At 42.3% G+C, this 26,230-nt stretch overlaps 1 protein-coding gene across 1 annotated transcript in view; it reads left to right on the top strand.

Moving 5' to 3' along the window:
* Positions 1 to 26,230, top strand: part of LOC124790027 — a 325,305-nt gene that overhangs the window by 293,311 nt on the left and 5,764 nt on the right. The window contains exon 4 of the mRNA XM_047257582.1: positions 14,767 to 14,815. Coding sequence (XP_047113538.1) covers positions 14,767 to 14,815 — 49 coding nt within the window. The remainder of the gene's footprint in view (positions 1 to 14,766; positions 14,816 to 26,230) is intronic.

Genomic DNA, 26,230 nt, shown 5'->3' with positions numbered 1-26,230 from the left:
AACCTATCACAACGTTATATCAGTTTCACAATTCGTAGACTGAGGGACATTAATCATAGAAACGAATTTTCTTGCGTTCTGATTGATTCACTTTGTGTTTTTATGTACATATGTAGAAGTTCAAAATGTTTGTGCGACTCAATCAGAAGCACAGACAGTTACTTATCAAAATAATAGCATTCCGTAAGTAATTCCAGGTGAGCGGTGTAAGCCATTCGAGGTATGAAGAATGGAGTGGAATCTAGAGATTATAGTATTCTAGTGGAACTGGCGAGGCAATACGAAAGAAACATCCAATAGTTGTTTAAGAATTGTCTTCGGACGACAGAAATTTCGCTAAACTGGAATAATTCTGTAATTCTTCACAAGAAGAGAGACAGACTAGATATGAAAATTCATAAATCTGTCAGCCTTTTCTTGTCAGTGTACACCTAACACCACAAAAACTAGCCACCGGTAATCACAAACAGACTTAAAGACTTAAAACCGGCGCGAATGAAATACCACATTTCTCATTTACATTGGAATCAAGTGGAAAAGGAAACTTTATTTCAAAAATTACATGAAAATGTTCCTGTTAGTATTATAGATGTATTCCAAGAGATGCAAATACTTTTTTACACAAGGAATGCGGTGTTGCGGTCGACAATGGTAGCGTACCGTAACGAAATATTCTTAGAAGTAGTTTTGTCGGTGGTCTTTGTAGATGAATTTACCTTTTGGGAGCTTGGAGCATGGAGAGGCTACAGCAGCTTACCAATTATCACATATGCAATTCAGAAGTTGATTGTGACTCCAGACCTAAACCAGCTGGGACACATTAAGAAAACATAACGTATACTTTTGCTTTTATACCTGAGACTTCAAATTTCAGAATAAACTTTCGATGAATGATTTTATGAGCTGCTAAGAGCAGGAAACAGGGATTGATAGGACTGCAGTACTTATGATTTCCTTGCGAATGCAGTGTTTGTTAAATTAAGACATGATCAGACTTTCTCTATGTGATACTGAAAGCACAACGCAGGTTTTATGCAAAGAAATGGGGAACTGTATAAAGCCTCATTTAGTTAATCTGGCTTATGAACAATAGCTTATATAACATCTACTTTGAAAAGGAGATAACATAAAACAGGTATTAGCTCAAAATTGTGGCGAGAAGTGGACAGATAGCATACATTTTAACGTTGGAAGTCAAGATCGTAAAATAGCCCCGTATATAATCATAGAGAGATTTAGAGCCATGGTTATGTAGAAGGGACAACAGTAAGTGTGGGCTGATAATCATGCGAAAGCTAGATGCCCAGGGTTCAAATCTGCTCGTCGGTACCTATAGACGACACCTACCATACAAAACTGTTCACCACAGGAGTCGACGACTTACGTGAGTATAGCTGCAAACGCACTATTATGCAACAAAGCAGGATCGGCCATGGTTTGCAAAGAGCACACGTGCACAATGTATTGCACGTCTGCAGTCCGAGGCTCGGACTAACCGGCACTCCACGGTGCGTCTTTGCTTTGCTCGGTCCTTCTCTAAACTAGTCAGTACATTTCATTTAGCAGTGCGATGCGATGCTATTTCTTCCGGTATTTGGTGTTGCATTTTTCGCTCGGCATGACTATTTTTTCAGTTCGGCAGAATCGTAGTGTCTGTGCCATTTAGCCTTCGATGCTTGGTCATGGTATGAAGGAAGTTTATAGGTCCTGTGACTCTTGGCACAAAAGGAGCCAGTCTCGCGATCTATCGTCACAACCCTTTCAAAATTAATGGATATCACAGAACGCTGAGAATACTCAAAATTGATTATTCCTTTGCATAATCGATGGGTACCGCAAATTTGATGTGAAACAGCGTTACAACACCATGTAGAAAGATATTAAGTATGTAGCTGACGATGGTAGAGCAAAAAATTACAATGATCGACAGGTGATTTGTGCACCATTCATTGTTTTGTTCGTAAATAGACGCTTTTTACTAAACTTCCAGGCATGGAGCACGAGACGAAATTGGGGTATGAACACTAAATTTTCTGAAGTAGCACTAGGCGCTACAGCCTGGAACTGCGCGACCGCTGCGGTCGCAGGTTCGAATCCTGTCTCGGGCACGGATGTGTGTGATGTCCTTAGGTGAGTTAGTTTTAAGTAGTTCTAAGTTCTAGGGGACTGATGACCACAGCAGTTAAGTCCCATAGTGCTCAGAGCCATTTGAACCATTTTGAAGTAGCACGCATTATTACACTGTCAGTTGTATCAGTTCTTGGTGGAAGTGAATGAAGAGTAAAGACGTTATATATATTACTGCGAAGCACGATGGTAAATTCAAGGGGATTCGAATTAACACCCGCTATTGTTGCATGTCTAATTGAGAAAGGAAAGCGGGAAGGAAAATTAGAACATCTGGAATGGTTTGCGGACCTCGAAATTAAAGATGACTCGAATGCAGAGTATCCACACTAAGACGTGAGAAACAACTTGTCTGTTTTCTTGGGGTTGCATTTAGAAAGAAACTCACACTGTGAAAGGAACAACGTTTGAAAAAAAAAACCTTCCATATTCTTCAGTCACTGGCGTTAAGTAAAGCACGAATTTTGAAGAATTCATTGTGCCATTGAAAGAATTACAAGAATAGTTTTCTAAATACTTTGAGGATACTGCCAATCTTTCAAGGGGGAGTCCACTGAAAATGAGACAGATGGGAAAAAAGCAAGTAAACAGTTTATTACTTCAAAAATTATCGCCGTAACTGTTAATGCATTTATCCCACAGTGAGACCAGACGGTCGGCTTGTCCACGGATAAATGTTTACAGCTGACTACAGAACCGTGACTGTACCCAGGCGTGCACCTCTTCATCTCAAACAAATCAACAGCGACGAACGTCTTTCTACTGGGCTCCAAAAATATGGAATTAATTTGGGAAGAAATGTGGACTGTATGGAGGATGTATAGAAGCTCCCAGCGAAACTTCTGCAGCGTAGTCGAAACAGGCTTAGCAACACGTGGACAGGTGTTATCCTGCTACAGAATGATGCCGTCCGTCAACATTCCTGGATTTTCGGACTTGAAGGCGCGCTTCAATTTTTGCAAAGTGACCACGTATCGCTGGTGCTTAAATTGTGGCGCCGTATCCCAGAAAGTCACTGAACACAGGGTCCTTGCGGTAAAATAAAAACATCATCATGACTTCGCTGCACAGGTTCCGCCGGGAAGCCCTTACGCATCCGCCATACATTTCCGATCTCTCACCATGCGAGTTCGATAATTTTGTAGTCTCGAAGACAGACATTCGTGGCCGTCGATTTATTTCGAACGAATAGGTGCACATCTGTGTACAATGATGATTCCATAAGTGAAAGCAAACATTTTGTCTAAAAGTGGGATAAATGTATTAATAGTTCTGGGTATTACTTTTGAAATAATAAACAGTTTACATACTTTTCCCCATCTTCCTTGTTTTCATTTGACAGAAATTCATACGTTTTCACGTATGTACCTGCCTTCCAGCGTCTGCCAGTTCAGTTCTTTCGGCATCTTCGTGACAGTCCCCCTTGAGTCAAAAAAACCTGTGATCATTCGTACTGCTCTTCTGTATATCCGTTCCAGTATCCTCTGTTAGTCCTCTCTGGTATGGGTCCCACACACTTGAGCAATATTTTGGGATGGGTCGCAAGAGTTTTGTGTATGCTGTCTTCTTTGTAGACTGATTGCATTTCCCTAGTATTCTGCTAATGACCACAGTCTGCCACCCGCTCTACATAGGACTGAAGTAATATGATTTTTCCAATCTATATCTCTATAAGTTGTTGCACCCAAGTATTTGTATGAGTTGACAGTTTACAACTGGACTCATTTATATTATAGTCACAGTTTTAAGTTCCTTAACATCTCATGTCAGTCTTTGCACCACTTTCAAATCGTTTCAAGATCTGACAGAGCATTTGTGTAGCTTGTTTCAGACAGTAGCTCATTATAGATAACTGCAACGACTGCGAAAAGTCTGAGGTTACTGTTAGTATTGAATGGCGGGCTCCCTGTGGTTCCCAAGTTGTGCAGCGACCGTAAACCATAAAATTACCAAATAAGCACAAACCAGTCGCAAAATCATGTTTTATTTATCCACTTCGTCCGCTAAGTCTTTACTATTAACATGAACAGCAAGGGTCTCAATACAGTCCTGTGGTGCACACCCGAAGTTACTTCTGTTCATGTCGATGATTCTCCATCCAACATAACTTGTTGCACCCTCCCTACTAAAAACCCTCTATCCAAGCGCAAGTTTCACTTGATACGCCAAACGACCGTACTTCTGACATTGAGTGTAGATGTGGTACTGAGTCAAATCCTTTTTGGAAATCAAGAACTACGGCATATACCTCACTGCCTTGAAGAAGATTAGTGTACCCCCTGTGATACAATTGAGAGTTGGGTTTAATATGATCTTTTATTTCAGAATCCATGCTGGTTGGCGTCGAAGAGGTCAGTTTGTTCAAGATACCTCATTACATTTGAGCTAAGAATATATCGGTATGCATGCGACAGCATGAGTATCTAATACACACACCAAAAACAGTTTTGCATCACTCTGGATCTCAGAACTCCTCAAGATAGACGTTGACGGTGGATATTGTATCACAGCCTCAGTCCCTTTGCCTGTTCAGAGATATCACTAAACCCGCTCAAAGATTTAAACAACCATGCACGCGCAAAGCCTATGAGACGGAGAGGATCCGAAAGCCCATCAGTTTCAGTCATTCCACCAGGAAGGAGGTACATGGCTCGTGTTGTCTGTAGTTCAACCATGCCTATACGGCTAATACCGCTGTTCGATCGCGTCCGCGTTGTTGCTTTGAGCCAGGAAGGGCTCTCAACAAGGACGACCGCTACCTACGTATTACGGCACGGAGGAACCCTGACAGCAACGCCACCATGTTGAATGATGCCTTTCGTGCAGTCACAGGACGTCGTGTTACGGCTCAAACTGTGGGCAATAGGCTGCATGATGCGTAACTTCCTCTCGATGTCCATGGCGAGTCCCATCTTTGCAAACACGACACCATGCAGCGCCGTCCAGATGGGCCCAACATGCCGGATGGACCGCTCAGGATTGGCATCACGTTCTCTTCAGCGATGAGTGTCGGATATGCTTTCAACCAAACAATCGTAGGAGACGCGTTTGGAGACAATCCGGTCAGGCTGAAAGCCTTAGAAACACTGTCCAGCAAGTGCAGCAAGGTGGAGGTTCCCTGCTGTTTTGGGGTGGCATTATGTGGGGCCGACGTACACCGCTGGTGGCCATGGAAGGCGCCGTAACGGCTGTACGATACGTGAATGTCATCCTCCGACCGATAGTGTAACCATATCGGCAGCATATTGGCGAGGCATTCGTCTTCATGTACGACAATTCGCGCCGCCATCGTGCACATCTTGTGAATGACTTCCTTCAGGATAACGACATCGCTCGACTAGAGTGGCCTGCATGTTCTCCAGACATGAACCCTATCGAACATACCTGGGATAGATTGAAAACGGCTGTTTATGGACAAAGTGACACACCAACCACTTTGAGAGGTCTACGCCGAATCGCCGTTGAGGAGTGGAACTATCTGGCTATCTGGTCCAACAGTGACTTGATGAACTTGTGGACAGTATGCCACGACGAATACAGGAATGCATCAATGCAAGAGGACTTGCTACTGGGTATTAGAGGTACCGGTATGTACAGCAGTCTGGACAACCACCTCTGAAGGTCTCGCTGTATGGTAGTACAACATGCAATATGTGGTTTTCATGAGCAATAAAAAGGGGGGAAATGATGTTTATGTTGATCTCTATCCCAATTTTCTATACAGGTTCCGGAACTCTCTGAACCCATGTGATACAAAACATTTTTTGATGTGTGTATGTTCCAAAACACCGCGCATAAAAACGGGATATTCCTGTGCTCATAACACGGATTCTATTGGTGATAAAAATGTAAGGTCAAATGTTTTGGAGAGCCCTTGGGCGAGGGACCATTTGTATACCCTAAAGAAGGATCGTTTTAGGGTCATTAACCTATAGTCTCCTTCACTCTTTACATAGCACTGTTCTGTCATTGTCAACTATGATCCAGTATTTATTTCTTTTCCGTCTCTTTGCCACTGCCATTGTCTTCTTATCTCATCATAAAAAAGCACGAACATGTTCGCAAGCCAGATTTTTTGGGAAAAATTTTAAAGTTTAAAGCTGCTGAGGAAGGTAGAGTGGGGCATCTGGTACCCCCACTTTTCAGCCAGAGTCTTTTAACTAAACAGGAACATATTCGCATTTTTTGTTCTCCGATAGGAGCATTTTTCCACTGGTGCTAAGGGTTTACAACAAACGAATGTCAAGGATACTGGACGGTAGTTTTTGGGATCACTTCTGTAGTTTTAGGGATCACTTCTACTTTTTTTCTTGTAGACGAGTTTGACCAGTGCTTCCTTCCAACTACTAGGTAAGGTTTTTTTCTGTTCAAGGGATCTGCGACAGATTATAGTTAAAATAGACGCTAAGTCAGCCGCGATTCCAGTACAGAATACGATAGGGATTCCCTCGGTGCCTGGAGCTTTGTTCAATTCTAACGTTCCACCCATTTCTTGATGCGGTTGACACTAGTATCGATGTAACTCATTTGCTCAATGGTTCTTGGTTTAAATTGGGCAGTACTTGTTACGAAACACGAACTTTAACCAAGAAATTTCATAAGATGGTTATAACATATATTTTAAATCAGAAAAACAAATCGCAAATCTTGTGCAATGATTGAAAAACAGGACTCTGAAAGCAGTGAAGAAAATGAAACAAATGAATGAACGAATGCATTGCAAATCCGATTACAGCTTCTAATAACATAAAAGGAGAGGAAGTTATGATGAGAAAGCTGACCGTGATGTCTCTAATATATCGTCATGAAGCAAAACTGTCATTCAGTCTATAAAAATGAAAGGAAGGAAAAGTAACATCTACTGGTAACGAATACTATATGAGTGCTGCTGATGCTTTATCAATAAAGGCGAAAAGCGTCTGATGAATAAGTTTTTCACTTTTCATACAGCTTAAGAAAGGGAGAAACCAAAGTAGCAAGAAGAGATTCACCCGGATGAGAGTGGGTCGGATTTGCTTTGCAACTCCTTGCAGCTGGCACGGTTTGCTCGCTGTTAATTTCCAGGTTGTTTCAGGCTAACGACGCTTCTAGACCATCTGAATAGTCATATGGGAATTATATCAGTATAATTGTTAGAACAGATTGCTGCAGTAAATACCACGTTACTTGCAGTCGAATCTTACTGGACAAAGCTAACTGTAATGTCATTTTGTCTTGGAGACTATTGGAACGCTTAATAAGGCTGCCAAGAATGTGCTTATGCACGTCACCTGATATTGTTGCTCATCGGATCTTCCTTAACTGAAGACTTGGGGTCACATAGATAGGGCTAAACCAGGCCGACAAATAGACATGAACAGTAGAGAAGTCACTCTCGACATCGTGGAATAATACGAAAAACTCGAAAATTGCTAATGCAGTGGATTTAGATGATGCGAGGTTTATGAAAGGTCAGCCTTATTCATTGCTTCCGTAAGTATTCCTGTTTTGAAATCGCCCACACATGGCGAACAAATGCCAAATACGTGCCTCTCAATACGTCTCCGAGTCGTTTTACCAACTTACTTCGATAGCACGAGGCCGCTGTGGGGTGTGTCCGCAACCTGTTAGTATGGTCATCGCAGTCCCGGTGCGATGCAGCATACGCTCTCACTACACGGCGCATTTACGTCATCGGCGCAGTTATGCCATTACAGGAAAGAAACTGTCGATGGACCCGCGTCAACTACATTTGCTGCAGCTGTTGCTGCTGAAGATATCCATACTGATATAGTCTTACCGAAAGCCAAGGAAGTAATGGTGTATGTCATATCTTGAAAGAACCTCTTACGTTCTGTGTAACATGTAATCGGTGCTGTCATGTTGACATCTACTGGGTGAAGCAAAAAGGTATAGTAAACAAGGAGTTTAAAATTTATATCTTAAAAGCTCTGAGCACCTCTTCATCTTCGATACTCTGATACAAATCTCATCTACTGCAAGCCCTTTGCTTTCCATATTTTGAGGGGTGTTAATATGGGCCAAAAAAGAAAAAAAAATCCAATAAGTATGGGATCTAAGGTGCAGAACATAAGAGCTATGATCACTTTTTCATCTTCGCTGGTGTGAAACAAATCTCTTCTACTGAACCTTACTTACTAGACCTTTTTGCTTCGAATGATCTTTCCTATCATGTCCCTAAACACTGAACATTACTCTTGGGACACCCTACATGCCTAGTGATGTGATGAACGTAGGATATGGTTTTGCGCTCTCGAATTATATAGGGCACAGTTTTTATGTGTCGGACATGCTAAATTATAACAGCAAATATAACTGCTATAACCACTACATCACGTTAAGGTGAAATGTATTTAATACTAATTTTTATCCAATTATTGCACAGATACGGCTGCAAAGCAGATTCTGTGAATCCTTGTCAAATTATAGTGTTTCAGAATTTGTCTTCAGTCCGAAGACTGGTTAGATGCAGCTCTCCACGCTACTCTATCCCGTGATATTTTGTTCATCTCCGAATAACTGCAACCCACGTTCATTTGAATCTGCTTATTATCTCTTGATCTCCCTCTGCAATCCTCCCTCCCCTCCCCTTCCGCACAGATACTACTCTCCAATACTAAATTAACGATTCATTGATCTCTTAGAATTCGCCATATCAACCGATATCATCTTTTAGTCAAACTGAGGCACAAATTTCTTTTCTCCCAAATTCTATTCAGTACCTCCTCATTAGTTACCCGACATACACATCTAATCTTCAGCACTCATCTGTGGCACCATATTTCGAAAGCTTCTATTTTCTTCTTGTATGAATTTCTTATAGTAACTGTTTCACTTCCATATAAGGCTACACTTCAGATAAATATCTTCAGAAAAGACGACCCAGCACTTAAATTTATATATGCTATTAACAAATTTGTCTTCTTCAGAAACGCTTTTCCTACCAGTGTCAGTCTACATTTTATGTCCTCTCTAGTTCGACCATCATCAGTTATTTTACTGTATAGATAGCAAAACTCACCTACTACTTTTCGTGTTTCCCATTTCCTATTTTTTTTTTTTAAATCAGTCTTCTGACTGGTTTGATGCGGCCCGCCACGATTACCTCTCCTTTGCTAATCTCTTCATCTCAAAGTAGCACTTGCAACCTACGTCCTCAATTGTTTGCTGGATGTATTCCAATCTCTGTCTTCCTCTACAGTTTTTACCTTCTACAGCTCCCTCTAGTACCATGGAAGTCATTCCCTCATATCTTAACAGACGTCCTATCATCCTGTCCCTTCTCCCTATCAGCGTTTTTCACATATTCTTTTCCTCTCCTATTCTGCGAAGACCCTCCTCATTCCTTCCTTTATCAGTCCACCTAATTTTCAACATTCGTCTGTAGCACCACATCTCATGTACTTCGATTCACTTCTGTTCCGGTTTTTCCACAGTCCATGTTTCACTAACATACAATGCTGTACTCCAGACGTACATTCTCAGAAATTTCTTCCTCAAACTAATGCCGATATTTGATGTTAGTAGACTTCTCTTGGCCAGGAATGCCCTTTTTGCCAGTGATAGTCTGCCTTTCATATCCTCCTTGCTCCGTCCGTCATGGGTTATTTTACTGTCTAGGTAGCAGAATTCCTTAACCTCATCTATTTCGAGACCATCAATCCTGATGTTGAGTTTCTCGCTGTTCTTATTTGTACTACCTTCGTCTTTCTTCGATTTTTCTCTCAATCCATACTCTGTACTCATTAGCCTGTTCATTCCGTTAAGTAGATCATGTAACTATTCTTCAATTTCACTAAGGATAGCAATGTCATCAGCGAATCGTATCATTGATATCCTTTCGCCTTGAATTTTAATTCCACTCCTGAACCTTCTTTTTATTTCCATCATTGCTTCCTCGATGTACGGATTGAACAGTAGGGGCGAAAGGCCACATCCTTCTCTTACACCCTTTTTAATACGCGCATTTCGTTCTTGGTCGTCCACTCTTCTTATTCCCCATTGGCTGTTGAACATGTTGTATATGACCCTTCTCTCCCTATAGCTTACCCGTACTTTTTTCAGAATTTCGAACATCTTGCAGCATTTTACATTGTCGAACGCTTTTTTCAAGTCGACAAAACCTAGGAATGTGTCTTGATTTTTCTTTAGTCTTGCTTCCCCGCAAAATCATTATTACCTCTCTCGTGCCTTTACCTTTCCTAAAGCCACACTGATCGTCATCTAGCGCATCGTCAATTTTCTTTTCCATCATTCTGTATATTATTCTTGTTAACAACTTGGATGCATGGACTGTTAAGTTAATTGCCACTTCCACCAATGATTTTAGAAATTCTATCTCTTCTGCCTAAGTCCTCCAAAGCTCTTTTAAATTCTGATTCTAATACTGGATCCCCTATCTCTTCTAAGTCGACTCATGTTTCTTCTTCTATTACATAAGGCAAATCTTCCCCTCATAGAGGCTTTCAGTGTATTCTTTCCACCTATCCGCTCTCTGCTCTGCATTTAACAGTGGAATTCCTGTTGCACTCTTAATGTTACCACTCTTACTTTTAATGTCACCGAAAGTTGTTTTGACTTTCCTATATTCTGAGTCAGTATTTCCAACAATCATTTCTTTTCCTGCAGCCATTTCGTCTTAGCTTCCCTGCACTTCCTATTTATTTCAATCCTCAGCGACTTGTATTTCTGTATTCCTGAATTTCCCGGAACATTTTTGTACTTCCTCCTTTCATCGATCAATTGAAGTATATCTTCTGTTACCCATGGTTTCTTCGCAGCTACCCTCTTTGTACCCATGTTTTCTTTTCAACTTCAGTGATGGCCCCTTTTTAGAGATTTCCATTCCACTTCAACTGTACTGTCTACTGAGCTATTCCTTATTACTATATCTATAGCCTTAGAGAACTTCAACCGTATCTCGTCATTCCTTAGTACTTCCGTATCCCACTTCTGTGCGTATTGATTCTTCCTGACTGTTGTCTAACACTTCAGCCTACTCTTCATCTCTACTGTATTGTGATCTAAATCTATATCTGCTCCTGGGCACGCTTTACAATCCAGTATCTGATTTAGGAATCTCTGTCTGACCATGATGTAATCTAACTGAAATCTTCCTGTATCACCCGGGCTTTTCCAAGTATACCTTCTCCTCTTCTGATTCTTGAACAGAGTATTCACTATTACTAGCTGAAACTTGTTACAGAACTCAATTAATCTTTCTCCTACCGAGCGAGGTGGCGCGGTGGTTAGCACAATGGACTCGCATTCGGGAGGATGACGGTTCAATCCCGCGTTCGACCATCCAGATTTAGGTTTTCCGTGATTTCCGTAAATCGCTTCAGGCAAATGCCGGGGTGGTTCCTTTGACAGGGCACGGCCGACTTCCTTTCCCATCCTTCCCTAATCCGATGAGACCGAAGACCTCGCTGTTTGGTGGTCTCTTCCTCTCAAATCAACCCCTCCCCCCCCCCCCCCCCCCCGTCTTCCGTCTCTCTCATTACTTGTCCCAACAACCCCGTATTATCCAGTAACCGTTTCTTCTACTCCTTCCTCTACAATTGTATTCCAGTCCCCCATGACTATTAGATTTTTACCCCTCTTTACATATTACCCTTTCAATATCCACATACACTTCCTCTATCTCTTTATCTTTACCATGCGACGTCGGAATGTATACCTGAACTGTCGTTGTCAGTGTTGGTTTGCTGTCGATTCCGATAAGAACAATCCTGTCACTGAACTGTTCACAGTAGCAAACTCTCTGCCCTACCTTCCGATTCATAACTAATCCTATTCCTATAATACCATTTTCTTCTGCTGTTGATATTAATCTGTACTTATCTGACCAGAAGTCCTTGTCTTCTTTCCACTTCACTTCATTGACCCCCTACTATACGTAGATTGAGCCTTTGCATTTCCCTTTTCAGATTTTCTAGGTTCCCTACCACGTTCAAGCTTCTGACATTCCACTCCCAGACTCGTAGAACGTTATCCTTTCGTTTATTATTCAATCTTTTTCTCATGGTAACCTCCCCTTTGGCATTCCCTCCCGGAGATCCGAATGGGGGACTATTCCTGAATTTTTTGTCAGTGGAGAGATCATCATGACACTTCTTCAATTACAGGCCACATGTCCTGTGGATACACGTTACGTGTCTTTAAAGCAGTGGTTTCCATTGCCTTCTGCATCCTCATGCCGTTGATCATTGCTGTTTCTTCCGCATTTAGGAGCAGTTTCCCACCCCTAGGACAAGAGAGTGCACTGAACCTCCGTCCGCTCCTCCGCCCTCTTTGACAAAGCCGTTGGCAGAATGAGGGTGACTTCTTATACCGGAAGTCTTCGGCCGCCAGTGCTGATTATTAATCAAAATTTAAGCAGCGGCGGGATCCGAACCCGGGATCGAAGACGTTTTGATGATGAATCAAAGACGCTACCCCCATTTTTTTTTCGTTGCGTTTGGTCTGGGCGGACGTCACATGACATCCGTTCAAGTTGAACGCTGATTCCGTTACTCAGTTTATTTATTACAGAGGGCCACCGCCTCTCTGACCGGATACGCTGGGCTACCGTGCCGGCGTCCCTAGACCGCGGACTAAACGTAGGACGAAAAGAAAAGTTGAACACAACTCCTTCACACTAGCGCCGCTTTTTCGTCAGCACTTACATCTTTGAAATTATTTTCAGCCCGATTGACGGTCTGTGCTCCGATTAGGCATAGATTGTATTGATAATGGCACTGAATGCTGTTTTCAGGTTCTAAGGAGCTTCTTAACTTTTTTTATTTTCATCTTTTGTAGCGTGATAATATAAAAGAGATGCCTCTCGTTCTTATACCCCTTTAATCTTTATTACAGATCTGACAAGGCAGTAACCGAAACAACGTTATTATTAATTAAGGAAACTAATTAAGCGATCTAGACGGTTTTATTCAGAAAATTGTAAACCAGTCAGTGATTTTCAGCTAAAGGGATATTATTGCCAGCCTTATCGTTGCAGAAATTGCATAATGCGTAAATGTATCTTGCCTAGAAATATACAAGTTCTCAATTTTGCAACAGAAAACCAAACTCTTTCTATAACCTTCTTCTGATATCTGCAAATAAAGCGTCGCCATTACTTGGAGGAGGCGGAGATTAGTGTTCAACGTCCCGTCGACAACGAGATCATTAGAGATGGAGCACAACGGGGAAGGATGGGGAAGGAAATCGGCCGTGCCCTTTTAAAGGAGCCATCCCGGCATTTGCCTGAAATGATCTAGGGAAATCACGGAAAACCTAAATCAGGAAAGCCAGACGCGGAATTGAACCGTCATCCTCCCGAATGCGACTCCAGTGTGCTAACCACTGTGCCACCTCGCTCGATGCCATCACTTGGTATTTATCGTGTACCGAGTGGGCATAAACAGTGTGATAAGCTTGTAAGTGTGTTGCGGGGTACGTTGTGCCGAGAAATAATTGTTAAGAAAGAAATTCGTGCGCCGTTTCCGATTTAATTAACATTTAAGATGGATAATCAGGCCGTTGCGCGTGCATATTCACAAGGCTCGCCAGAGACGGTGTCGCCAAAAGCGTTCGTCGTTTGGTATCCTAAAACCGAACGAGAGATGGATGGATGGATGGAGAGGGTTGTACGGGCGCACGGCGGCAAGGTCCTCAGCGCCCGCTCAGTAACAGATTGAGACGGGTGTCAAGAAAAGACTCAGAACAATAAGATAAAAGAGAACGTAAAATACAGGTAACAATCTTAGAAAAATATGTGCCTACCCACACCGAAGCGTGGGACGAAGCATGCCGCCAGCAGTAAGACATGGACAACACAGGAAGAAAGTGGTAGAGGGAGGGCTGGCTGACCGCAAGGAAAAAAGGGAGGAGCCAGCCACTTTGCAATACACTAAAACCTCCAGCCGAAAAGTTTAGGCCAGAGTCCAGACACATCACCAAACTTTAAAACCCTAGACACACACGTCTCATCATTAGCTAAAACACAGGGCAGATCCCCATCAACTTGTGGTTCTGCCCTTGCATCACGGTATAAAATGCAGTCTGTTAAAATGTGGCGGACAGAGATGTGCACACCACAAGCATCACAAAACGAGGGATCCTCCCACCGTAATAGAAAGCTATGTGTCAGAGGACAGTGCCCAATCCGAAGACGCGTGATGGTCACTTCTTCCCTCCAGAGCAACCGGCAGGAGTAACGCCGAGAGCCATACAAAAATTGGACTTGGGACGGTAGTAATAACTGAACCTGAGCCAAAGGCGGAACAGTCTCGTATGCTGTCATCTACGTTATGAGAACAACTGACAATCATTGTACCTGGCGGGCCGCTTCAATTTGCCCGCCCAACGGCATGATTGGCTAACTTACCAATTATTTATCAACACAACCTACTCTGCAACATGCTGACAAGCTTTTCAGACTATTTCTAACCACCTTGTTTATCATCGAGTGGACATGTCTTCAGTTCTTTTAAATGACGGCTCGTAGCATTCAGTGCTTATGTAGAGTGTATTATGAAAATTCATGATGGAACTTCTTTCTTTTTACTAGCTTAGACGGTTTTCCTTTAACTTCATCGTTTCCTGTTTATTACTCCCTGTGCTTTCTTTTAACTGAAGCTGATTTCATTGTTGCAGGAAATCCGCCGACTATCCGGACGCCAGGCAGTGGTCGGCACCCGAGCAGGTGAGGAAGCGATGCCTGCCCGCCTGCTGCTCACCAGTGATTCGTCTCGTGACTTTGACACAGAGTGCATTAAATTGAATTTTTAGTTACAAATTTTTAAGAAGGCCTATACATAATTCATCTTCATCATAAAAATTCCAGTAGATTGAAAAATTGTGGATGTCAAATCCTCCGTCAAATTAAAGACAGAATCGGACTTCAGTCATCTGGAAGCCACGACAAAACTGGAAAACTGTAATCCTGTTTCTTTCGCTCTACTCACATTCCTTCTTGAAGCCGAGCTGCAGGAGACGCGGTGAGATGAAATGTACAGAATCAACATCAAGGACCCAGAAACCAGTGAATGTAGATTTATTGTTAACGTTTGTATGTTTTCAGACAGCAACGTAGAGGATCGTTCAGGGTAATCAGTTTATGAAGATGGAGAAATGCGACTCCAGGTTAATGGATCTAAGACGAAAAATGTGAGAAAAAGCTTCGTAGAAGCTGTATAAAGGCAACTACCTTTAAACGAAAATAAGTAAGATGCATGCAGAGGGGGAGGGTGGGTGGGGGGGGGGGGGGAGTATTGACCTGAAAGTGTGGCCGGGAAGTAAATGTGGCCAGAATGAACTATAGCTGCTTGACGGTGGAAGTTATCAGACACTAGAAGAGCTAAGACAAGATACCTTCGTACTTGGGGGTCTTACGTGCTGAGGCTGACCGTGAGGCCACTTTTGATTCGATTCGCAAGGTAGAGAGTATGCGGTATTATTTATGACAACTTGATGTCGACGCTAATATTATGAAGATAATGTCTCGTGTAATGTCAGTCGTCTGGTAATGGATGGAGGAGTACCGTTGCACTGCAGTCTCGGCTGTCTATGGCTCAGCTTTATGGTCCACAACACATCAAATTATCCTCAGCAGTCCAATATGCAGCAGTTTGCCTTCCTAAACTAAACGAAACTCCGTCCGAACAGGCCTCGGAAGTCCCTATGGTACTGACCGACCGCCGTGCCATCCTTTGCCGGTAGGTGTCACTGGATGCGGATATGGAGGGGCATGTGGTCAGCACACCGCTCTCCCGGCAGTTATCAGTTTCCTTCCTGGGCTTTTCATATACACGCAAAAGCAAGAAAGATTAGGCCCGTTTCACACTGGGACACTGGTGACGGTCACCAGTGACGGTCACCGACAGAGATACATTCGTTTAACTGGAGCATTCACACCGGGACACTACACCGCCTCATCGGACCACTGTGACACAGCAGCGACTCAGCCTCGCCACATGTGACGAACAAGGTCACTGTTTTCACAGCAGTCACCGCCTGACATGCATCAGTTTGAACTGGAGTGTTAGCACTGGGACACAGACACAGCGCTGCAGATTTGCCAACAGACAGGCAGTCATTTCTGAGACAGTGCTGCGGAACATTCATTATATGTTATACTGTACACATTGTAGCCATGAGTTTAGATTTCAGTAACACGGAAGATCATATAAATGAAATAGAAAGTCATCCCGCTATTTGGGATGCCAAAAGTGATGACTATAGCAACAAAGTGGTGGCTAGGAGGGTAATAACCTTCAAGCACATTTGCATACCTCGCCCCCTATTCTTCTGCGTCTCAAGGCGTTCCGCCTTATGGACCAAAAAATAGAGTCAAAATATTATTCTTAATTATAATTATTTACGCATATGTGGCTACTACAATAATGAATTTTATTTATTTATTATAACATTATTGAGGTACAGATTCCTGACACACTATAATTTTAATTGTAAGTTACATTCAGTTCAGTGAATTCAATAATGTGACCTCTTACAGTTAACATGGCAATAATTGCACGATGCACATGACAAATACAATGCCAGATAAACATTGAGGTATAATCACATTAACGTTCACGTTACATTTCTAGTAATTACTTTTTTTGCAGCTGCCAAGCCACTTCACCTTCAGGGCTAACGAAGTAGTTTGCAGAGTCATCTCTGATACTGTTTGCATGAGGTGACATGTCCTGCAATCCTTGAATAGTTAACGTATCCTCAAACGACATAAAGAATATAAAACAATTCTTTCTCCAGCCGATCATGTAGCAGTGGATGTACGTGTAATAAACGTTATCTCTTCATTCTCCTCCTCCTCCTGCTCCTGCTTAGAAGTACCAACAAAAGTTCCTCCTCGCTCTAGTCCATTTCACGAACTAATCAGTTGGCAATACCTGCAGTGTCGTACACCGGTCATCCAGGAGTGTTCACCACAATTACCGGTGACCATCACTGGCGACCGTCACCAGTGTCGCAGTGTGAAACGGGCCTAAGAGTTCAACGTCCCGTCATCTTCGTGATCATTACCCACAGGGTAGGAGATCTGACTGGGCGAAGGTGGGTAGGAAATTATCTAGGAAAAGTACGTCAAACTTTGCAGCCGGGGGGTTTGAATTCCATTCTTCTCGAATGTACGCGATCTCACTTGGGTAGCCACATAAATGCATCGAATTATGTTGCAAGGAGGAGTTACATCGATAGCCAAATAATACCAAGCAGGAACTTAACTCCACTCATTCACATTAAGATACAACATACATGAATCCTCCAGATGTTTTCCTCATCCTAAGAGTATTACAGTTCTTATACTCTGGGCATCCACCACACAGAGAAACGCGAAATTAGGAAAATTTAGCCTTCCTCCTGTTCTGTTAGATGTCTTACGGATGCGTGTTCACAATAACTGCTGTCTCATCTGTCCAAACGTACTGCCGTGAACAGCTGCGTGTTGTCACAGACTAGTTAAGCAGATGATTGGCTAAACAGCATCCTCAAACGAGCAACTGTTACAAAATTTTTCTTAGCCCGGCACTACGGCGATCAAAAACAAACTAAATTATAACAAAATATGAAATGTTACTAAATGTGTCTTATAACCAGAGAATATCGTTTGAGTTTCACGATTGTGTCAGTAAAGCGATTGTTTTAGTTTGCTTGATTTTGTTCAGCAAAATACAGCACCCACACACACGCAAGGTGAGGCTCTCTGAACGTTTAAGGGACGGCAGTTCACGAAAGGTCGAAAGAGTTCCATTGACGAGCTGGAAGAGTGACAAATTTCGACGCGAATGAATAAACGTTTCCTGCGCACTGCGCTTCGTTTTTGGACTCCATTAACGCCTACACGAGTTTTCGATGCTTCTACTCATTCATAAAGTCGTTCAATGACGGAGATTACAGTTCGAGTTCCACGTAAAACAAAAAAATTGATACGCAGAGTGATGTACAAGTGGAATGGTTACGAGCTTCAGAGCAGTCTCGTTTAACTGGCGTTGGCTGACTGTTACTGCGCTCATTAGGAAACAACTTAACAAAATGCCCAACACGAAATAAGGATGAAGATTCTAAAGTTGTGAAAAGAAAAATTACAAGAGAATAAATGAACTTTTAATTTAGTAAAAAGTAATCTTCTCTGCTATTTAACAAGTTCTCAAACACGAGTGCCGACATATACATCTACATCTACATCCATACTCCGCAAGCCACCTGACGGTGCGAAGGGTACCTTGAGTACCTCTATCGGTTCTCCCTTCTATTCCAGTCTCGTATTGTTCGTGGAATTACTAGCATGTGGTCATACCATTCAAGAAATTTTAAAAATACCTCGGAGATTGTCGTGATAACACTGTCGCTTTTAGAGCAATAACAACAACAAGGAACGGGGAAGAGAAGAGGAAACTAATTGTGAACGTTTAGAAGCGACTTGTTCATTCACAAACTGAACTATGCTCTAAGCCTGTAACATTGTCAACAGTTGTCGAAAGCTCCTTCAGAAAAAATGGCGAAATATCAGTCTACGCTTGATGTTGTATGACATGTCAGAATAAGATACCACGATAGGCACAATTTTTTGTTTTGTTTTAACTATATGTCTGTAATAGTAAGAGGTGTCTGTATTTTATTTTATTTCTAACTTCGAGTAGTAATGATCGTCTTCAGATCTGAATGTGTCGCATGCTTCGTAGTCCTTGTAAGACCGACCCATCTTCGAGTATGTGTTACACATACGCATGTGTGTTACACACTGTATATGCACGAGGTGGTTTGGTGTTACAAAAATGTAGATGCACATAGTACGTACAGATCTGAAGGTAATCAGTACTGATGTATCAAACGAAATATAAAAATCTCTTGCGATCAAAGACTGAGACAAATATTAAGTAAATTACTCATTTAAAAATATATCGTGTCTGAAGATACTGATAGTGAACCACAGTTGATATACACAAGTTAGACGTATTAAAATACTGACTTACGGTATCGGTTAGCGAAACTCTGTTACGGTTACATTTAATAAATGGCAGAACAAGCCCCTTTCCCCTTCATATTCCTGCAGACTGCAGAGCTAACTACACGTGAGTGTGTCAAAGTACGGCGATAAGAAGGGTAAAAGAACGAATTGGAAAAATTACAGAGCAATATTTTTAACGTTCGCCGCTAGTAGGAAACTAGATTGTGTCATACGCTGTAGCATAATGAAATTTCTCTGGGAAATGAAACGCCTTTAAAAGACTCAGTATGAGTTCGGGAAACACCGCTCGTGTGAAACAGCCCACTTGTTTCTCACGCGCAAATTGTAGACACAAATGAAAAGCTAGATTACTTTTTCCTACATTCCCGGAGAAGCATTAGACTCTCTACTAGGCAGTCCACGGATAAAAAAGATATGATCATAAGAAGATCTTTTACAATAATTTTGTCCAATAGAACTGGATGGCGAGTATTTAATAGAATCGAAAGTCAGGTGAGGGATGTGTCGAAGAAGTATGGTAAGTCCGCGAAAGTTCTCAGTATACAATTAACAAAGTCAGCAGCATCCTCGGGTTGTTACCGAACGAAGTGGCGCAATGGTTAGCACAATAGACTCGCATACGAGAGGACAACGGTTCAACTCCCCGTCCAGCTCTCCAGATAGGGGTTTCATTAAGTTTCCCTAAATCGCTTAATTCGAATCCCGCAACGCTTTCTCTTAAATGATACGGCCGATTTCTTTCCTCATTCTTCCGAATCCACGTTTTTACTCCGTCTCTAATGGCCTCGTTGGTGACAGAATGTTAAATCGTACTGTTGTTTCCCACCTACTCACAATGTTCACAGACTATGCAACTGTAGATTGAATTTCAACTTGGTGTCTGACATGAAAGCGCTCTTTTACAGGAAGCCAGTTCCCACAGGCAAATGGAAACGCCTGGCGGTGTCCAGTTACAACATTAGTATTGAAGTTGTGGAAACTGTCACATTTAAAAACTTAACGATAAGAGTACTAAGAAGCCATATGAAATTGAACTGATATGTGAAATCAGTAGAAGTGATGGCAAACAGAAGAATCGGCTGTTGGAAGGATTCTCTTCTAGTGAAGTTTATCTAATATGGAGACTGCTTAGAAAATGCTAATGCGGCCTACTTCAGATTCGTGCTCTAGTGTTTGGAGTCCTTAACAAGCAAGTAAGACAACTTATTTAGAAGGAATTCATAAATGCGCTAACATAGTTGTAAAAAGTCACTATAGCCCATAGAAGAGTGTAACGGAGTTGATCAAAATACTTAAATGGGACCTGTTGTTAAAAGGACATTTGTGCTGTCGAGAAAACACTATTAGGTACATTTAGAGAACTATTACTTGAGGCAGAGCCCCAATATTTCTACTGTATCCATCATATCTTTCTAAAGGCTAGTGCCTAGTCGATGCAACCACTTCCTTTCGTAGGTACCACGAAAATAATATGAGTGAGGTTAGAACGAATAAAAAGTTATACAGACATTTTGTCTTGTTCCGTATGCTAACAGAACAAACAGTGGTTTGCCCTTATTTATCTAACTTGGTCTCTTAGATAAGACCAGGGATACAAAGAATCCTCCCCATGGTCTCATTGTATCGCTTTTGAACGGTTTAGATTAAGACACAGAGCGTCATCTTTGAAATTAGCTCATTTATACCATTCTCTGTTAACTATTTATACTTTCTGGTTTGTTTCAGCGAATTCTCTTTCTCCAGAACGACTTTTTCACTCTATAGCGTTGAGTGCAGCGTGCGAAAATTTTCTGGAACATCCAGGCATGACCCGTTCTCACATCTTTAATTTCGTCAATACACCTCCAGGTTCGAGTTTCCATGGGGGATACAGTTATAATATGCTAGGGGGTTTCGGTTCCCTCACTACATGTCCTATATGCAAGTTTTGTTGTTATTTTACTGAAACATGACGTAACTATCGTTTCAGTTTTGTTTCTGAGTAAAACTGAACGCCTATGCCAGATTCAATCATCAAATACATTCGACTAACTTGCTTCAGACAACCGTATCTTCAGTGCTCCTCATTCAGCCTTATATAGAGGAACGCTTCTTGACATTTGCTAGCAGAACGTCATTGATAATGAAACACTTATCTTCTACAGATAAACAGAAGCCTGGATCATAAAAGAATATGACTTGTCATGATAGTCATTCCGTGTGATGCACTACTGCTGCCTTTCATTTTAACGTTGCTCTGCCAGCACACAATATCACGATTTTATAGATCTATATTTATTGAACTTGGTCCCACCACAACCTCATCAATAGATATTTGGAGTTTGGGGTACTCAATGTACGTCCCATACGCAATAAGTCAGACCCCCAGGCACTAAACCCAGTCTCGTAAAACTGTTTCAAACGAATCGGTTGTGATGTTATTAATGGCTGGTTCTCCGTTCTCTATATTTCCTTAAAAATTATGAGATGTAAACTTGGTCAATGAATAAATATGACTAATGAAAAGATTCTGCCTTGAGTAAATACAAGTTTCTTCTTCTTTTGTCACTCATGGTCTATGAAGAAATTTCATCACACGTTGATAACAGTGGCAAACAAGCTGGCCATGTATAGAAAGCGATATCTGAGACAGATGTAAGTCAGCCCATCCACCTAAACCGTGTTGACACATTCATTTGACTCTCGTATGATGAGGCTACTGGGAAATCAAGCAGTTTCTCCTTCGTCAGTGTAGCTTGTAATATTATGTATTATCCAAAGTTTTAAGGTGGCTAAGTTCACAAGTACTGCGACAGATCTCTCGGTGGAGGAAAGAGTGAAAGTTAAGCTTTCATGTTCCGACGACGCGGTCATTAGAGATGTATAACGACTTCTACTTCCAATGTGGACATTCCATCATCTCGCTTGATAAATTTAGAGAAAGCAAGAAAATCTAAATCTGCACAAAAAGGACAGAGTTTTTAAATTCTCATCTCATAAAAGTGACGCTCCACGAAGAAACATAAGCCAAGCCCAAATCGTTCTAAACCAACACATCAATATTTGCTATTTAGCTCTCATATCGCGAATCGGCGCACTGTGCCTCCTCACTAAACAATAGCCACTTTATGAGATTAATAGGCTGCAGTTTTTGGATTAGCTGCGTGCACTTTGAGAGCCACTACAAAAAATGGTTCAAATGGCTCTGAGCACTATGGGACTTAACTTCTGAGGTCATCAGTCCCCTAGAACTTAGAACTACTTAAACCTAACTAACCTAAGGACATCACACACATCCATGCCCGAGGCAGGATTCGAACCTGCGAACGTAGTGGTCGCGCGGTTCCAGACTGTAGCGCCTAGAACCGCTCGACCACTCCGGCCGGCGAGCCACTACAAATTTTATTTATGGAACCTTCCCTACCGCTCGCTTTGATATCAGCAAATTCGCACCTACTTCTGAGAGGTCTCTAAAGAACGTTCACGAGCGTTGATAATTGTTCCGTCACTTAACGCAAAAGTACCAACTTTGATGACAACTGCAGATGTATTCTCTGCGCCCAATTTGTGTGCACCACTTCCAAATTATCGCCGCAAGAATATCGCAACGTACAAATTATCGCCTGAACGCATGTCGAATAGATGCGGTAAAGTTTTAATTATCACCCCCAAAGTATGACGACGAGACCATGAAACTTGGCGGCAGTGTTGATTCTTCCTCACATATTCGCCCTTCAATACGATCACATTTTGCCTACGGCCAGTAAGTTGGTGCAGATCTTGTGGCTGTTCAGGAGACATTTTCTTTGAAAAGCATCCAAAGTAAGAGGAAGTAGTCACTGGATGCCGAGTCAGGAGAATACGGAGATAGGTTGTTGTGGGGCCTAGGGGGGGGGGGGGGGGGGAGTTGGGGGAGGACGCCTTGAGGCAAAATTTAGTGACACAAAGGAGCAGTATGTGTGGTAGTGTTCTCTGCAGAACGAGCTGGGTCATTGTCGTTGAATAAAACTATCCCCTCAGACAGTGTCGGCGACAGCCTCACGTAACTTCGTCAGGAGCTTTCGATAGTACGAGGGTTAGCTTTAGAGTTCCGTTTCTGTATCGATAAAAACAGAACCCTTGTAGGATCATTTTGTTGTCCGTCTGTCTGACTGTCCGACTGTTCAGATCCCTTATTCTCAGGAAGGAATAAACGTATCAAGTTAAATTTTGTTGTCACACACTAAAGTCTACGTTGTCCTGTGGGTGTAAAAAATTTAAGGGACTGTGTCAATGCAATAAAAGATACGGCCATTTATGTCGCATATTTTTATGCATTACAGTATCGATATCGACAACAGGAAAAATAGTTGAAATTGTCGATTTCCGAAATGGATAACTATCTATATAAATAATTAAGTTTTGCGGAACCCTAGGAGCGTGAGTCTAACTCCCACTTACCCAGATTTTTTTTAAATGTCCGATTTGCTGCGAAATGAAAATCGTAGTGAAAGTCAAATAGGTTTTATCTGTGACATTTAGCTGCGCCTTCTCTACATAGTCGCCTCTTCGACTCGGGCAATCGTCGTAGCGTAGTAATAACTTCCAAATACCCTCATCACAGAAGGCAGTCGCCTGTGCTTCCCGCTAATTCTCCTCGCTGGTCTGCAACTCGTTCGTAGTGCCAAAATACTGCCAGAAGTTCACGTGAGCTAAGAGACGAAAATCATAAGGTGCCAATTCCAGGTTATATGGTGGGTGATCAAACACTTCCCATCGATGGCATTGCTGCCATATACTGCCATTCAATGAGCATGGATTGTTAGAACGTTATTCCCCTTCAAATACAGAGAGCTAATCGCAGTATGACACTCCTCTGTACCAGTGGTCTGCGCCTCTTTGTTTAGTTCCTCTAGCGAGGTGCTACGATATGGTGGTACCGCGATATTAGTGTACAGCAAACCTGCAGACATGTTCTGCAAACAAACAAAAAATTATGTAACTTTATTTTCTCGAAGTGATAAACAAAATTTTATGACTACCCTTAGTACGCTTACTGCTTAGTTGTCAGTCGGGATGGCAGTGGCGGTGTGTTTCTCAGTCCCACGGACTAGGCCATTGTGCCTTGTCACAAAACAGTTGCCTCTTCATGCGATCTTTAGTTTGCCATTTGTGTACTGCTGCTTGCTGATCGAGATTCACTACATCCTCATTATAGAAACCTTGACGTTGCCAGTTGTTGGATGGTTCTCCGCGCCAACCTTTGTGGGATCAGCAAATAAATTTTATGGACCTTTGTTACTATTCCTTCTCTTTTACTAACCGTAATGGCACGTCCTCTTCTATGAAGTCAATTGATGCATGCCATGTCTGCCCCAAATTTATCTGCACCACCTTCATATTGACGTTGCTGGGGGACCGCGACGTACTAATCAGGCATTCATACGTATTACATGTATACCCGTATTTTATTTATCCTGTGTTTGAGAATGCGAGCACTTAGTGCCTTACAACAAACTTTACACAAAATTTCAAACCTTCACAAAACGTCTTCTCGCTGATGACCGAACAAAATGATGAAAGGAAAAGAGTTTATCGCTTACTACGTTTTCGCTGTTCATGCAGGAAAACTGCTGCGTGGAATAGGAAGTTTTAATTTATTACTTCTTTGCTACTGCCTGCATTCGCAACACATTTTCCAGACAGTATTCACATATATCACTCAATTTACCAGCAAAATTATATCATTGTACGACCGTTAGTTCAGGAGCTATGACATCATAAACATTAAGATGGGTGATAAAATACCGGATCATTTAAGACGTTTAACTTATTACTTTGTTGCCACTGACTCTATTTGCGACACTTTTCGCAGACAGTATCCACATCCACCACTATATGTACCTACCAAAATACATAATTATATGACACATATTTCAGAGGATATGATGTCATAAACACTAAGATGCTTGTAAAACTGGGGCATCTTACATGACTTCTTAATGTACACTATGTGATCAAAAGTATACGGACACTTAGCTGAAAATGTTCGTGGTGCCCTCCATCGGCAATGCTGGAATTCAATATGGTGTTGGTCCACCCTTAGCTTTGATGACAGCTTCCACTCTCTCAGGCATACGTCCAATGAGGTGCTGGAAAGTTTCTTGGAGAATGGCAGCCCATTCTCCACGGAATGCTGCACTGAGAAGAGGTATCGATGTCGGTCGGTGAGGTTTGGCACGAAGCCGGCGTTCCAAAACATTCTAAAGGTGTTCTACAGGATTCAGGTCAGGACTCGCGGGCCAGTTCATCATAGGGATGTTATTGTCGTGTAACGACTCCGCCGTACATTACGAACAGGTGCTAGATCGTGTTGAAAGATGCAATCATCATCCCCAAATTGCTCCTCAACAGTGCGAACCAAGAAGGTGCTTTAAAACATCAGTGCAGGCCTGCGCTGTGATACTGCCACGCAAAACAACAAGGGGTGATAGCCCCCTCCACGAAAAACATGACCACACATAAAGCTACGGCCTCCAGATTTTACTGTTGGCACTACACTCGCTGGCAGATGTTCACCGGGCATTCACCATACCCACACCCTGTCATCGGATCGCCACATTGTGTACTGTGATTCGTCACTCCACACAATGTCTTTCCACTGTTCAATAGCCCAACATTTAGGCTCCTTACACAAAGCGAGACGTCGTTTGGCATTTACCAGCGTGATGTGTGGCTTATGAGCAGCCGCTCGACCGTGAAATTCAAGTTTTTCACCTCCCGCCTAACTGTCATAATACTTGCACTGGATCCTGATGCAGTTTGGAATTCCTGTGTGATGTTCTGGATAGATGTCTGCCTATTACACATTACGACCCTCTTCAACTGTCGGCGATCTCTGTCAGTCGATAGACGAGGTCGTCCTGTACGCTTTTGTGCTGTACGTGTCCCTCCACGTTTCCACTACACTATCACATCAGAAACAGTGGACCTAGGGATGTTTAGGAGTGTGGAAATCTCGCGTACGGACGTATGACACAAGTGATACCCAATCACCTGACCACGTTCGAAGTCCGTGAGTTCCGCGAAGCGCCCCATTCTGCTCTCTCAAGATGTCTAATGACTTCTGAGGTTGCTGATATGGAGTACCTGGCAGTAGGTGGCAGCACA

This window comes from Schistocerca piceifrons, chromosome 3, assembly GCF_021461385.2.
Source record: "Schistocerca piceifrons isolate TAMUIC-IGC-003096 chromosome 3, iqSchPice1.1, whole genome shotgun sequence".
NCBI classification, from domain to species: domain Eukaryota; kingdom Metazoa; phylum Arthropoda; class Insecta; order Orthoptera; family Acrididae; genus Schistocerca; species Schistocerca piceifrons.
This window is presented reverse-complemented; position numbering and strand designations above follow the sequence as displayed.